Source organism: Lynx rufus, unplaced genomic scaffold, assembly GCF_022079265.1.
Source record: "Lynx rufus isolate CCGP_SWC_20201006 ecotype Redwood Valley unplaced genomic scaffold, mLynRuf1.p SCAF_40, whole genome shotgun sequence".
NCBI lineage: Eukaryota > Metazoa > Chordata > Mammalia > Carnivora > Felidae > Lynx > Lynx rufus.
In genome coordinates this window covers 712501-729911 of record NW_025814857.1, presented here as the reverse complement: position 1 = coordinate 729911, position 17411 = coordinate 712501, and the positions used below count along the sequence as shown (strand labels likewise).

The 17411-nt window shown below is 36.0% G+C and overlaps 1 protein-coding gene and 1 pseudogene across 1 annotated transcript in view; both read right to left on the bottom strand.

Annotated features, from left to right (window-relative positions):
• Positions 1 to 17411, bottom strand: part of GABRA3 (gamma-aminobutyric acid type A receptor subunit alpha3) — a 214033-nt gene that overhangs the window by 98231 nt on the left and 98391 nt on the right. Inside the window, exon 4 of the mRNA XM_047097768.1 lies at positions 5206 to 5426. Within this exon, the coding sequence (XP_046953724.1) occupies positions 5206 to 5426 (221 nt within the window). The remainder of the gene's footprint in view (positions 1 to 5205; positions 5427 to 17411) is intronic.
• LOC124525395 (uncharacterized) lies at positions 496 to 596 on the bottom strand (annotated as a pseudogene).

Below are 17411 nucleotides of genomic sequence, written 5' to 3'. Positions count from 1 at the left end.
CTTCAAGATTCAAGACACAAGATTAATTGGCTCCTTTTTACAACTTTCCTTGATGCCTCCACATGATTTTGGATATTCCTCACCCTATGATTCTATCACATTTCACACCTCCTTTGGTTTAAGGGCTTTTACATTATTTTGCAGCTATCTGTACACAATGTCTGCTTTAATTACTAGACTGTAAGGTCATTATGAGCATGAGATGTGTCTTATTTATCTTTGTAGCTCAGCACATGTCTCAAAGCCTTAAACATAATAAGTACTCATAAATGTGTTGAATGCATGATTCAGGTCAATGGGAATAAATCTAGTTAAATTCAATAGGTACTTGTCCCTCCTACTCAAATAATCAGTGGAACTTGCTTTTACTGCATTATGTATTATGCAACATTTACACATAATAGGTATAAAGAACAATACAATGAACATGTTTATCCATATCTGCCTCAATAAATGTCATTAATAGAAATGAAATATCCTATATATCTATGTCTAAAAAATGGAAAATACTTCACAAACGTATGTATCATCCTGATCTGGGCTCTGTTTGTCTTCTCTGTACTGTTTTAATTTTAGTATGTGTGCTGCTGAAGCAAGCAGCAGGTAATGTGCTTTGACCTGCATTTTTACGGTTGTCCTGAGGTCTCAAGATGAAGGTTTCATTCTAAACTGCCCTAGTTACATAACTATGAAGTCTTTGGTGAGATTTTCTAAAGCTGACCCTCTATAGTTTTCCATAGAATTAGGATAAGATTTCCAAGGGTCAAATTAATAATAACAATAACAATAATAATAATAATGTAGAATAACACTTCCTGAAAAATTATAAGTGTTCTTTTACCCTTATCTAACTTACACTTTTCATATGTCTGCAAGACAGGCAGCAGCTACATTATCATCAGAATGAGAAAGCAGATAGTTTGTGTCTTGCAAAAGGTCACTAGATGAATAAATTGTGGAGCCATAGAGCCAAGCTTTACTATTTTCAGTTTTGAACATAGGTCTCCCTCCAGACCCATCCTCCTGGGTCCAAGGTGAATCATTTACTATGTAAGGTAACCAATGGCCTTATGCTTCTGAACTGCTATACTTCCTTTATTCTATACTTCAGAATAAACACACAGGCATTACACATAGATTCCTATTTTATCAAACTCCACTTTCTTGTTCAGTTCAGACTGGGATGAATGAATTAATGGTCATCTTCTTCCCATTCATCTAACTTTATTTTCTGGTGACTAATCCTTTGGTCTATTTCATCTGCTGCCCTCCTCAATCTTCATATTTCATCATATTTCTATCTTCTTCATATTTCAACATTCCCATCTTTCCCTGTCTTTTCTTCTTTTTTTCTATCATGCCTCCAAAACTCAAACCTATATTCGATTCTATTTTCTTTTATTATTCACTTTCTCCATTATCCTGTTCTCTTCATTCGTTCTCTATTCTTTCTCTTCAATCTCCATGTGTTGATTTCCTCTTCTGCCCCTCACTTGCTCTTCATTTTCTTATGGATTTTTACCCATCCACATCTCACCATCCTCATCCATCTCTCCAACTACCTCATTCCACAATCCCCTCCTCTGTTAATATATAGTCTGCTTCATTCTCTCCACAATTGTATACACTCTCATCTCTTCTTCAAACCCTTCTCTTTTATGCACTTTGTTACAAGTATGTCACTCTTATATTTCTGCACTTAGGCTCTATTCTCTCCAAATTATCCTTCATACATTATAACTGTTCATATTTCTACTCTGTCCTATGAAATGTCCCATTTCTACCATATCTTCAGTCTTTGTCTTTCCGATGTCCACTTTCTGCTATCTCACAAATAAGTGCAAGTCTCTACATTTAAAAAAGCAACTGTTTATTTTGCCCCAAATGTATCTTTCATTTTCAAACAAGCTCCCAAAAAGTATTTTCTTTATTTACTATCTTCACTACTTCTATGCCAACTCCTAAAAACTCACTAGTACACTAAATAATACATTGAAACAGTGTATGTGAAGAATGCCAATGTCTTCTATGTTGCCAAACCTAATACATTTAATTCTCTATATTCTTGATCTCTTTGTAATAATAAAAAATGTTGTAAAAATGTATAAATAATAGTAAAGAGGATGAACTTGCAGCAAAACTGCCAGAGTATGAATGATGGATCAACCATTTCCTCCCTAGGTGATCCTAAAATTTTTCTTACCCACTCTTGTCTCAATTTCCTCAACTGTAAAGTGGAAATAATAGTACCTATCTTACAAAGTCATTAGTTTATAAAAGTGGAGTGATAAGAACTGTCCATAGCACATTATAAATACTATACTGATGTTAACGTTTATACTTAGCTGTTACTGATGTTATTATTATTGATCACTGTCTTCTTTTTTGAAGCCCTTTACTCCTTTGATATATCAGTCAAAATAGGTTAGATTAACATCCAGTAACAACAAATGCTAAAATTTGAGTGTCCTAAAACAACAGAGATTTATTTCTCACTCACACTACATGTCTATCTCAGGTTGTGGGGAGGGGCATTCTCTTCTATAACATCTTCAATAAGGGACACAGAATGATAGAGTCAAGGCCACCTGGCATAATGCTACTCACTGTGGCCAGGGGAGAGGAACATGGAAAATTATGTACTGCTCTTAAAAGTTTCCCAACCTCCCTCAGAAATGACACATGTTATTTCCAGTCACATTTGGTTAGTCAAAGTCACCTATACGTGCCCAACTGCAAGGCTATATGGAAGTAAAATACTACCATGTACCCAGAAGGACTTGAGTTGGAAATACTGAAAGTAGCAGTACTGACTATCACACTTAGATTTCAAGATACTGTACACTGGGAGTTCTATTAACACCTTCCTTACTTTTTCTTCTTGGTCCTTCATAGGTTCCTCTTTCTCCACTTCTGCTGTAATAATGATGCTACATGATTTGATCCTTGGTATGATTTTCTCACTCTGCATACTTTCCTAAAGTGAGCACATCCATTCACATGGTTGTCCCAATATGCTGACAATACCAAAATTCACATCTCTAGCTTGTATCTGTCTTTTAATCTTAAGATTTGTATATCTAACTACTATTATACCCTTGTCCCTGGATAATCTACAATCTTTTAAATCTTATCTTGCCCAAAATTAACCTTAAAGATTTTCCTATCTAAATTTCTCCTGTTTTATATGATCTGCCCTATTTTGTAGCACCATCACTCACCCATGTTATTTGGGTATTTACTACCTTGACTCCTGCCCCCCCTGTCATTCTAACATTGGCCATTTTTACTATTTCCTCAGTGTATTTCTCCTTCTTCATCTTAATCAGCTTCTCTGAATTAGAATTTCACTACCATTTGCCTAGACTATTTAAGCTATCTACTAACCATTTTCCATAATTCCAGTTTTGTTCTCTTCAAATACATCCTTTACACAGTAACTAGAGTGCCATATATAAAATCAAAAACTGACCACCTCATTATCTTGCTTTTGTTGAAAGAAACCATTCCATTTCCTATAACTGCTTACTTGGTTTTCTCTGTATACAATGTCCTTCCTCTCTTTCTTTCACTTTATACCAACAATTTTCTTCACTACATTCTAATAGTACAAAAATGAATGTTAATACTAATAACCAGGAGCAACATACACATATAAACATATATACAACATATATGTAAATATATAAGCTATGGGAAGAGATCAATAAAATATATATGCTAATTTTATTGACCTTTCTTCTGGATTATACTTCCCTTCCTCTCTCCACCTTCTTTTTCCCTTTTATATCCACTTTCCTTCTTTCTTTTCTCCATCATTCTCGCTTCTATTCTCATCTCTCCTCTAGTGTCTCAGCTCCTCCTCTTTAATTCAACTTTTCTCTTAATTATCCATTTGCTATCCATTCTTCTTTGCCTATATTCTTAGCTATCAAATTTTTTCAGGAGAAACAATAAATAGCAAATTTGAAGTAACTAAGGACTAGCATATGGGCAAGGATACTTTGTGTATTCATTACATGTTTACCAGGCCTGTATTATTTCAGTTTTATTGTACAAAATAACAAATACTCAAAGTTAAAAACAGCCACAGAATCTGCACTGAAGGATCACATTTTTCCATTCAATAATGTTAATTCAGTTACTTAAAACTGAAACTCATTAATGTGGGAGGGAGCTACAGAACAACTGATAGCACAGGAGGTAGCAAAAACATAAAACAAGAATCAAGAAAGTTTTTTAGTGTTGGGTCAAAGATTATGGAACTGAAAATGTTTTTAAAGTCATTCTTTTTGAACGCAAAATTATACATATATATGTATATATGTACATTATATGGACTTATACATATTTATATATATACGTACATATGTGTATATATATACTTATACATATATATGTGTATATATACTTATAAATATACATGTATATATACTTATATGTATATGTATGAGCTCATACATATAAGTATATATAAGTATATAAGTATATATATATGTAATAAGTATATATTACATATAAGGATATACATATACATATATATAAGTATAAGCTTACACATACATATACATATAAGTATATATACATATATATGTATAAGTATATATACATATATATGTATATGTATAAGTATATAAATGATATTTAAAAGAAACATTCTTGTTTGAAAACCTCATTTACATCAAACTCCTCAGCATTCCCAGGCAATGTGGGATAAAATATGTGTTGCTATAATTTTGCGTATATATTATCTATAACATTGTATGGTTCAGAAAATATCCATCATTATCTCATTTGATTCTCACAATTCTGCATCATAGGGGAAGTTTGTTGCTGCAATTAAACAGTCCCTTATGACTGTCACAGTGTTCTGCCTGTATATATGGCTATGAGTTTGTGTATTTAAGTGTCCTTGAATGTATATGCTTATGTGTTAATCCACGTGTCTCTGAGTATGCATACATTTATATATCATGAACATATATCTGTATATGAGAATGTTCATATGTCCAACTGCATTTATATGTGTATCTATAATATATATGTCTGTGAATGTGTATACCTGCAAATATGTTAAGTATATACCTATATGTGCATTTATAATATGTAAACTTGATAGACTTTGATGGATAGCTTAAAACATGCTACTTTCAAGCCCAGTCCTACCCCCAGTATACTTTAGATGGGGGGGCACCACTCTCTAACCTCATTGTGTAGAGGAGCGTTCCATTGTCCACCAGTCTGAGCAGCTTGTTAGGTGTGGTCATGTTATGGGCTACTGATTTCTTGCCATTGTGAAAGAAGGTGTCAGGTGTCCAGATCTTACTAGCCAGGAGATTGTTCAGTGGAAGGATCTTCATGGGTCCATCAAATTTAAGTCTTTCATCATGCCATGTCTGTCGAAAAAATACATCAATGGTGTACTCCTAGGGACAAAAAGAGAGAGGACAATGTTTGAACATAGTTCTGGTGACAACCCACAGTGCCCTTAGTGAGTATTAATCACTTTGCAAGATTTCTTCCAGTGCACAGAAGCAGCAGTCTATTTACAGTACTTACTGGTAAGTATGGCAAATGATCATGATTGAAAAATAATGTATGGTGATCCATAAGTATGAAAATAATACATCTGACAATATTTTGCTTAGAAAGGTGACTGCCAACACTGCCCTGCACATCATACAAGCTGACCACAAGACTTTGCCTTATGGAAACGCAAGAGTTTCTTTCTCTATGCACTGGCATCTCTAATAAGAACAAACTCTTTGCCTTGTCTATTAAATGATCCCATATGAACATTAAAGGCCAATATAAAACCACCATAAAAGCAAAACCTTAAATTTTAAAACACATTTGAGTCTCACAAAACATCTGATGAGTTCATATATTATTATCTTCAATAAATAAGGAACTCTTACCTATAAATAAGATCAAAACAAATAGACAAATAGACAAATTGGTAAATTACATTACCAAAAAATAATAAAATGGATAAAATTGCTAATAAACATGAAAAAAGTTTCAAAGCAATGGGGCACAACTGAAAGCAGACAAAAACTTGAAGAAAATTTACTCTTGAAAGATGGCAGCAGCAATGGGTGTTCCCCCCAAACTAGAATTCTTGTGGCAGATACCACAGGTTTACTGGCTCAAGATAGCTGATAATATGGAAATTTAGGGGTGGTACTCTTGGAACCAAGAGAATGACAGAAGGGATGGGATCCCAAATCTGCATATATACTCTGCCCCAAATTTTGGCTGACCATTACACTGTACACACATGAGTAAGATTCTGGGACTCTGTTAAAACAAAATTCAGGCTGAAACCATAGGGAAGTCTTCCACTAAATGACAGATGACAAAACTGTTCTGAGTAATGTTTGTAAGATTGACAGAAATTGTGAAATGCGTTGGCTTAATATCTCAGGGGATAGAGTCCAAGGCTGGCCAAAAAGCTAAAAATTCAGGAGAAAGCCCTGGAAGCAAGAGAACCACTGAGATGGTGAGTCCCCAAATCTGAGTGCAAACCTTGCCAAATATTTGGCCACTAAACTACACAAGGCATGGGGGATACTTTTAGATAACTATGTAAAATTAAGAAGCAGCCAGAGCTGCCTAAAAACCTATGGCTTAAAATCCCTTAATGCCTTTTAATCACATTTGAAATAAATTTCAACATCCTTCCCTTACCTAGAAAGCACTTCATCTTCCCTTCTTCTCTGAGCTCTTCTCTAACCATTCTTTCCTCTACAAATTAGCCAGTCTGGCTTTTCTCCTCCTCCAGCATACCGAGTACATTCTTGACTAAGGATTAGAAGATTATATAAATATTGTCTAAACTGAGATACTTTTGAGAGCCAGAAAAGTTTTTATCAAAAATTACACCAAGACAACAGGTATAAACTAGTACTGTGTCAAGTAAAAGCTGGAACTAGACTCCCACATAAAACCAAGACCCTGAATGGCTCCAACTAAGCAAAAGGGTGATAAATAAAATGAAGTAGACAAAACCAGTCCACAACATGAAAATTCAAAAAAGGAAACTTGTCTATCCAAGCACGGTTTCTGAATTAGAGAGGCTTAGGGGAAGCATTTCTACTGAAATTTAGCAACCTTAAGCCTAATCTTATATGGCATTGATGATTAAATACACAGTATCTTCCTGGTTTTGAGTTTACAAACTGAGAAATTAACATAGGAATTTGCCTCCATGTGGGGATACCTCTATATTGACTTGCAAAAGCAAACAAAAACACCCTGGAAGGATGACCACAAATAAATGCTTGCTGAAAATAAGCTCACAGAACACATAAGGAAGTGGTCATGAGTGAGAGTCAGCTGATAAAACATATAACTGAATTAAACCTCCTCAAAGAACTTCATATAACAATCAAATAGATACTGTAAAGGAACTAAAAATAATAAAGGGGGCACCTGGGTGGCTCAGTCTGTTAAGCCTCTGATTCTTGATTTAGGCTCAGGTCAAAATCTCACCGTTTGTGAGACTGAGCCCCGCATCAGGCTCTGTGCGGACAGTGCAGAGCCTGCTTGGGATTTTCTCTCCCTCTCTTTCTCTGCCCCCCCCCCCGCTCATGTTCTCTCACTCACTCTCATTCTCTCTCAAAATAAAAAAAAAAAAACTTAAAAAAATTTTTGAAAATTTAAATGATAAAGGCATCAAAAGAGGGATTAAGAACATAAAATCCAGACATTATGGGGTAGGAGCAAGAAAAAAACAAATTTAAAAAAAGGTTTATTTAAAATAATCGTGGGGCACCTGGGTGGCTCAGTCTGTTAAGCGGCCGACTTCAGCTCAGGTCATGATCTCGTGGTCCATGAGTTCGAGCCCTGCATCTAGCTCTGTGCTGACAGCTCAGAGCCTGGAGCCTGTTTCAGATTCTGTGTCTCTCTCTCTCTCTGACCCTCCCCCGTTCATGCTCTGTCTCTCTCTGTCTCAAAAATAAATAAATGTTTAAAAAAATTTTTTTAAAGTAAATAAAATAAACAATCTGTAGGGATACCTGGGTGGCTCAGTTGGTTAAACATCTGACTCTTGGTTTTGGCTCAGGTCATGATCTCACAGTTAGTGATTTTGAGCTCTACATTGGGATCTGTGCTGGTGGCACACAGCCTGCTTGGCATTCTCTCTCTCCCCCTTTCTCTGACCCTCACTGACTTGCACGTGCTCTCTCTCACTCACTCACTCACTCACTCATAAATACTAAAAAATAAAATATATAATCTGTAAAAGAAATATAGTCATTGAAAATAAAAGCTCAATGGATACATTATATAAATGATTAGACAACAATGAAGAGAGATTAGTAAACTGGAGAATGGATATGAAGAAAAATTGTTCAGTGCACATTTCAGACAAATAAATGAAAAAATCATGAAAGAGAAGTATAGTAACAGGAGGATAAAAGGAAAAGATTCAGCATAATCTAATAAAATTATAAGGTTAGATAATAGAGAAAATGTGGAGAAATGATATTTAAAGTACTAATAGATGACAGTTTCTTACAATTGTTGAAATATATACATCCCTAGCTTTGAGAACCATAATGAGTTGCAATCTCAATATAATAAAAAAGACCCAAGCCAACACATAGTGGATTTGAAGAATACCAAAAAGAAGATCGTAAAAACAGCAAAATAGAAAAGGCATATCACTTACAAAGAAACAACAATTTCACTGATAGAAGACTTTGTGAAAACAATAACAGAAGCCAAAGGATTCTATAGCCAATTAGATTATCATTTAAGAGCAAGTTGAAATATAGACAATTTTAGGTAAATGAAGTAAGATATTTTCATGTCTGGGTCGATCACAGCATTCAGATCTTATTCAGAAGTATTCATATCAAAGAAGCATTCCTTGAACATACCAACATAAACAGTAATTCCCCTTTCCCTTACCATGCATTATTTTTCTTTGTGCATTATTTTGTCAGATAGCACGGACAAAATGTATTTTTATTTGGTCACTGTTTCTTTCGTTCCACTAGTCTGGAAGTTTGGTGGGAGCAGAGACTTTATTGTTTTATTTATTTATTTTATATAGAGATATATGCTGTATCTCTAGTACCTAAAACGCTACCTGGTATATAGTAGGTGCTCTATAAATATTTTTAAAATTTTATTTCAATTCTACTTTAGTTAACATAGAGTATTATATTAGATCCTGGTATACAATATAGTAATTCCACAATTCCACACATCACCTAGTGTTTATCATGACAAATGCACTCCTTAATCTCCATCACCTATTTCACCTACTCCCCCACCCTCCCCTCAGGTAGTCATCAGTTTCTTCTCTATAATTAAGAGCCTGTTTTTTTGTTTCTCTCTCTCTCTCTCTCTTCACTTTACTGCTTTGTTTTGTTTCCTAAATTACACATATGAATGAGATCATATGCTATTTGTCTCTGACTTATTTTGCTTAGCTTTATACTCTCTAGCTCCATTGATGTCATTGCAAATGGCAAGACCTCATTCATTTTTATAGCCGAGTAATATTCCATTGTGTAAATATACCACATCTTCCTTATCCATTCACCTATCATTGGATACTTGGGCTGCTTCCATAATTTGGCTATTGTAAATAATGCTGCTATAAACATGTTTCCTTTCAAATAAATATATTTTTTTTTGCATTTTGGGGAGAAAATCCAGAAGTGTGATTGATTACTGGATCATAGGATAGTTGTATTTTTAACTTTTTTTTTTTTTTTTTAATTTTTTTTTTCAACGTTTATTTATTTTTGGGACAGAGAGAGACAGAGCATGAACGGGGGAGGGGCAGAGAGAGAGGGAGACACAGAATCGGAAACAGGCTCCAGGCTCCGAGCCATCAGCCCAGAGCCCGACGCGGGGCTCGAACTCACGGACCGCGAGATCGTGACCTGGCTGAAGTCGGACGCTTAACCGACTGCGCCACCCAGGCGCCCCTATTTTTAACTTTTTGATGAACTTCCATACTGCTTTCCATAGTGACTGCATCAGTTTGCATTCTGACCAACAGTGCAGTAGGATTCCTTTTACTCCACATCCTCACCAATACTTGTTGTTTCTTATGTTTTTGATTTTAGCCATTCTAGCAGGTATGAACTAATATGTCATTGTAGTTTTGATTTGCATTTCCCTGATTTTAAGTGATAATGAACATCTTTTCATGTGTCTTTTAGCCATCTGTATGTCTTCTTTGGAGAAATGTCTGTTCATATCTTCAGCCCATTTTTTAATTGGATTATTTGGGGTTTGTTTGGTGTTGAGTTGTGCCAGTTGTTTATATATTTTGGGTACTAACCCTTTTTTTCCCTTCCAAGATTTTATTTAAATTCAAGTTAGTTAACATACGGTGTAGTATTGATTTTAGGAGAATTTAGTGATTCATCACTTACATATAATACCCAGTATTCATCCCAACAAGTGATGTCCTTAATGTCCATCACCCAATTTATCCCATCCCCCACCCATCTCCCCTCCAGCAACCCTCAGTTTGTTTTCTATAGTTAACAGTCTTTTATGGTTTGCTTCCCTCTGTTTTTATCGTATTTTATTTTTCCTTCCCTTTCCTTCCCTATTTTCATCTTTTTTTGCATCTTGAATTGCTCATGAGTAAAATAATATGGTATTTGTATTTAACTTATTTCACATAGCATAATACACCCTAGTTCCACCCATGTTGTTGCAAATGGCAAGATGACATTTCTTTTGATCACTAATATTCCATTGTGTGTGTGTGTGTGTGTGTGTGTGTGTGTATGCCACATCTTCTTTATCCATTCATCAGTCAACAGACATTTGGACTCTTTCCATAATTTAGCTATTGCTGATAATTCTGCTATAAACATTGGGGTGCATGTACCCCTTTGAATCAGTGTTTTTGTATCCTTTGGATAAATGCCTAGTAGTGCAATTGCTGGGTCATAGGGTAATTCTATTTTTAACCCTTTTCGGATATGTCCTTTGCAAATACCTTCTCCCATTCAGTAGGTTGCCTTTTATTTTGTTGGTCGTTTCATTTGCTGTGCAAAAGATTTTTATTTCTATGTTGTGCCAATAGCACAGGACTATTCCCTTGCCTCAGGAGACATATCTAGAAAAATGTTGCTATGGTTCATGTCTCAGACATTACTACTTGAGGTCTCTTCTAGAATTTTTATGATTTCAGGTCTCACATTTAGGTCTTTAATCCATTTTGAAGTTTTTTTTTTGTATGGTGTAACAAAGTGTTCAATTTCATTCTTTTGCATGGTACTGTCCAGTCTTCCCAACACCATTTGTTGAAGAGACTTTTTCCCAATCGATATTCTTGCCTCCTTTGTTGATTAGTTGACCATAACATTATGGGTTTACTTTTGGGTCTTTTACTCTGCTGAATTAATCTATGTGTCTATTTCTGTGCCATTACCATACTGTTTTGATTACTACAGCTTTGTAAGATAACTTTAAATCTGGAATTGTGATACCTCCTGTTTTGCTTCTCTTTCTCAAAATTGCTTTAGCTATCAGTGTCTTTGTGGTTCCATATAAATGTTAGGATTGTTTGTTCTAGTTCTGTGGAAAATGTCGTTGGTAATTTTATAGGGATTGCATTAAATATGTAGATTGTTTTGGCTAATATAGACCTTTTAACAATATTTGTTCTTCCAATCCATTGGAATAGAATGTCTTTCCATTTCTTCATCTTCAATTTCTTGCATCAATGTTTTATAGTGTTCAGAGTACATGCCTTTCACCTCTTTGGGTAGGTTTGTTCCTAGATATCTTACTATTTGGGATGTGATTGTAAATGGGATTGTTCTCCTTTTTTTAAGTTTATTTATTTTTAGAGAGAGAGCAAATGAGCACAAGTGGGGGTGGGGTAGAGAGAGGGAGAGACAGGATCGCAAGCAGGCCCTGCTCTGTCCATGCAGAGCCCAACACAGGGCTCGAACTCATGAACTGTGAGATCATGATCCAAACCAACACCAAGAGTTGGACACTTAACCAACTGAGCCACACAAGTATCCCAATGGGATTGTTTTCTTACTGTTTCATTATTAGTATATACAAATGCAACAGGTTCCTGCACATTGATTTTTGTATCCTGTGGCTTTACTGAAATCATTAATGAGTTCTAATAGTTTTTTGGTGGAGTCTTTAGGGTTTTCTACACATAGTATCATGTCATCTGCAAATACTGAAAATTTTACTTCTTCCTTACCGATTTGATACTTTTTTATTTCTTTTTTGTTGTCTGATTGCTGTGGCTAGGACTTCCAGTACTATGTTAAATAAAAGTGGTGAGGGTGGACATCTTTGTCTTGTTCCTGACTTTAAGGGAAATGCTCTCAGTTTTTTCCCATTGAATATGATATTGGCCGAGGGTTTTTCATATGTGGCCTTTATTTTACTGAGGTATAGTCCCTCTCAACCTACTTTGTTGAGGGCTTTTATCATGAATGGATGTTGTACTTTGTGAAATGCTTTTTGTGTCTTGAAATAATCATGTAGTTTTTACCCTTTCTTTTATTAACATGATATATCACATTGATGACAAATTTTTTCTATTACTATGATGTATCACATTAATGTACAAATTTCTTTTTTAATATGATGTATCACATTAATTGATTTACAAATACTGAATCACCTGCCTTCTGGGAATAAATTCCACTTGATGGTAATAAATGATTTTTTAATGTATTGTTGGATTCTGTTTGCTAATATTTTGTTTAGGATTTTTTTTTATCCATGTTCATGAGAGATATTGGCCTGTAGTTTTCCTTTTTTGTGGTATCTTTATCTGGTTTTGGGATCAGGGTGACATTAGCCTCATAGAACAAATTTGGAAGTTTCCCTTCTATTTTTGGGGATTGAGAGGAATAGGTTTTAACTCTTCTTTAAAAGTTTGGTAGAATTTCCCTGGGAAGCCATCTGGTCCTGGCCTTTGGAATTTTTTGATTACTGATTCAATTTCCTTGATGATAATCAGTCTGTTAAAATTTTCTATTTCTTCCTAGTTCAGTTTTAGATTTTATGCTTCTAGGAATTTATCCAGTTCTTCTAGATTGTCCAATTTAACGACATATAATTTTTCATAATATTCTTTTACAATTGTTTGTATTTCTGTGGTGTTGGTTGCTATTTCTCCTCTTTTATTTCTGATTTTGAGTACTTCTCTCTCTTTCTCTCTCTCTCTCTTTCTCAATATTTCTCTTTTGATGAGTCTGGCTAGAGGTTTATTAATTTTGTTGATCTTTTCAAATAACCAGCTCCTGGTTTCATTGATCTATTTAATTGCATTTTAATTTCTATATCACTTATCTATGCTCTAATTTTTATTCTTTCCTTCTTTCTGCTGGTTTTAGAATTGTTTCTTGTTCTTTATCTAGCTCCTTTAGGTGTAAGGTTAGGTTGAGATATCTCTTGCTTCTTGAGGTAAGCCTGTATTGCTATTAACTTCCCTCATAGGACTGTTTTTGCTGCATCCCAAGGAAGTTGGACCATTGTGTTTTTATTTTCATTTGTTTCTATGTACTTTTTGATTTCTTCTTTGATTTCTTTGTTGACCCATTCATTGTCTGGTAGCATGTTATTTAATCTCCATAAATTTATGCTCTTTCCAGATTTTTTCTTGTTGATTTCCAGTTTCATAGCATTGTGGTCAGAAAAGATGCATGGTATTACTTCTTTTTGAATTGTTGTGACTTGTTTTATGGCCTAATATGTGATCTATTCTGGAGAATGGTACATGTACACTTGAAAAGAATGTGTATTCTGATGTTTTATGATGGACTGTTCTGAACATATCTGTTAAATCCACCTAGTTCAGTGTATCACTGAAAGCCACTGTTTCCTTGTTGATTTTCTGCTTACATGATCTGTCCATTGCTGTAAGTGTGTGGTTAAAGTCCCCTACCATTATTGTATTACTATCAGTTCTTTTATGTTTATTATTAACTGTTTTATGTATTTGGGTGCTCACATGTTGGATACATAAATATTTACAATTGTTCTTCGTGTTGGATTGTCCACTTTATTATTTTATAGTGTCCTTCTTTGTGTCTGTTTATAGACTTTCTTTAGCAATAAATATTGCTACTCTGGCTTTCTTTTGACATCCAGTTGCATGACACATGTTTCTCCATCCCCTCACTTCCAATCTGCATGTGTCTTTAGGTCTGAAATGAGTGTTTGTAAGCAGCATATGGATGGGGTCTTGTTTTTTTTTTAATCCATTCTGACACCCTATGTCTTTGATTGGAGATAGGAGCATTTACTTCACTTATATTTTTATATATAACATTTGCAAATAGCAGTCTAAATTAAGAAAATGATGATCACTTAATTTTGAACTCATTCTTTACTCTTCCCCCTCCTTGTTTCAAATAGTTGGTATCATATTTTACATCCTTTTATTTTATTAATTCCTGGACTGATTTTTACGGGTATACTTATTTTTACTGACTTTTTGTTTTCTACTTTCCTTACTCCTACTTATGGTCTTTTCTTTCCCTTCAAATGGTCCCCTTTAGTATTTCTTGTAGGGGTGGTTTAGCTGTCATGAGTTCCTTTAGATTTTGTTTATCTGAGAAACTCTTCATCTCTTCTTCTATTCTGAATGATAGCCTTGTTGCATAGAATATTCTTGGCTGCAATGAACATTGGCAGATTTTTCCCTTTCGGCATTTCGAATATATCCTGCCATTCCCTTCTAGCCTGCAAAGTTTCTGCTGAAAAATCAGCTGATCACCTTATTGGGTTTCCTTTGTATGTAATCATCTTCTTTTCTCTTACAACTTTTAAAATTCTTTATCACTTTTTTTTGTCATTTTATTGCTGTGTGTCTTGGTATGGACTTCCTTGAGTTGAATTTGTTGGGGGATCTCTTTGCATCCTGAATCTGGATCTCTATTTCCCTCTCCAGATTTGGGAAGTTTTCAGCTATTATTTCTTTAAATACATTTCCTGCCCTCTTTTCTATCTCTTCTGGGATCCCTAAAATATGAGTGTTGTTATGGTTGATGGAGTCACTGAGTTCCTTAAGTCTATTCTCATTATGCAGTATTTGTCTCTTATCTGTTCAGCTTGATGATTTACATTACTCTATCCTCCAGGTCACTGATATGATCCTCTGCTTCCTGTAGCCTACTGTGTATTCCATCTATTGTATTTTTAATTGCATGTCTAGAGTTCTTCATCTCTGATATGTTATTTTTTATCTTTGTGAATTGTCTCACTGATATCCTCCACTCTTTCCTCAAGTCCAATGAGTATCTTTATGATCATTGCTTTAAATTCTCTATCCAGCATATTATTTATTTTAGTTTTTCTCTTAGATGTCTTGCTGTGATTTTGTTGTGTTCTTTCATTTGGGACAATTTCCTCTGTCTCCTCATTTTGTCTACCTCTGTGTGTCTGTTTCTGTGTATTAAGAAAGTCAGCAACATCCTCTGCTTTTGAAAGTGGTGGCTTTATGAAGAAGAAGTTCTGTAGTGCTCTGCAGTGCAGTGTCCCCTGTTCACCAGAACTCCTATGTGTGTTGCTTGCATCCTGCTATTGTGTCTGAGTAGGTTTCCCTTTCAACCCAGACTTCTTCACTGACTCTCTGCCTGTTGTGGGCTTTGCTTGCACTCTGTGGTGTTCATGAGACCAAGGCAGGCCAGCTTTGAGGAGACATGACTGTAGGAGAGCTTGGAGGTAGGGTGGTGGTATTAGCAAAATTTACACTAAGCTACTAGTCCTAGACTGAGCCCCCAAAGCACAGAAACATCCAGGGGTGTGGCATGCAGCATCAGTGGTGGCCAGGAGCACAAGGTATCTGTGCACATGGCAGCTGGGCAGGGTGTGCACATGGCATTAAGAAAATTTGCACTGGGGCACCTGGGTGGCTCAGTCGGTCAAGCGTCTGACTTCGGCTCAGGTCATGATCTCATGGTCCGTGAGTTCAAGCCCCGCGTCGGGCTCTGTGCTGACAGCTCAGAGCCTGGAGCCTGTTTCGGATTCTGTGTCTCCCTCTCTCTCTGCCCCTCCCCTGTTCATGCTCTGTCTCTCTCTGTCTCAAAAATAAATAAACGTTAAAAAAAAACTTAAAAAAAATAAAATGTTATGTTCTAAAAAAAAAAAAGAAAAAAAAAAAAGAAAATTTGCACTGAGCCAGTAGCTCTAGGCAAGAACCCCCAAGCATGGTGGCTTCAGGGATGCAGCACAGGGAGGCAGTGGCTGCACAGGGCATGTGTGGTACTAACAAAATTTGTGCTAAATCCAGGTCAGAGGCTAGTGGGCTTGAAGTGGGCCAGTCCTCTGGAGAACTCGTGGGTAGTGCACACTTCTAGGTTAAGTCACAAGTGTCTCTGCAGTGCCACTTCTCACAAGTGGCTCTAAGTTTATGTTGCAGAGTGGGGTAGGAATAAGGTGCCTGCCAGCTCCTTTGTTCCCAGAGAAGTCCCCCAATATACAATATACTCCAAAATCAGTATGAACAGATCTCCTTCCAATTGTGCAAGGTGTCACATCTATGTTGCCTTTCCTCTATCTGTTGTTTCTTTAAGGGTAGTGACCTGGCTCTCACTTGCCCTCCCTGCTTGCCCAGTGCTGAGTCAGTTGACTTTTAAGGCTCCAGGCTCTAAGTCCCACTGTTATATAAACTCATGGAATTCACTCCCCTGGTTTTTAAGACCAGACATTATGGGGATTCACTTTCCCTGTGTGGGCTCCCTGGTGCTTTCCCCTCTCCATGATCACAGTTCCCTTCCTTCTACAGACATCTCCCTACCACACTGGTTCTGCCCATCTAATTTTTCTGATGCACTTCTTGTCTACATTTAGTGGAGTTTGTTCTGCCAGTCTTTGGATCACTCTCTAGTTTATTGGCTTGGATGCAAATGATATCTAGTTGTAAACATGGGAAGGAGTGAGCCTTGGGTCCTCCTACTCCACCATCTTGCACCCCTTTCTACCAAAGAGCTTCCAAAAGTATAAATATTTTTTTACAAATAAAAGATTGAATGAATCCTCATGAAAAGAACTACTAAAATGAGTTTTTTATGTAGTTGAAAATTAAACCAGCAGCAAGAAAGGGGTGCTTGGGTGGCTCAGTCGGTTAGGTGTCCAACTTCAGGTGAAGTCATGATCTCGCTGCCTGTGAGTTCAAGCCCCACATCAGGCTCTGTGCTGATAGCTTGGAGCCTGGAGCCTGCTTCTGATTCTGTGTCTCCCTCTCTCTCTGCCCATTCCCTGCTCATGCTCTGTCCCTCTCACTCTCAAAAAAAGGAATAAATGTTAAAAAAAATTTTAAACTGCAGCAAGATGAAAGAAGGAATAGTGAGCACAAGTATTAATAAACTTATGGGTAAACAAATAATGGCTCTCTACAAATAATAATAAGGACTATAAAAACTAGGTAAAATAAATAATTAAAG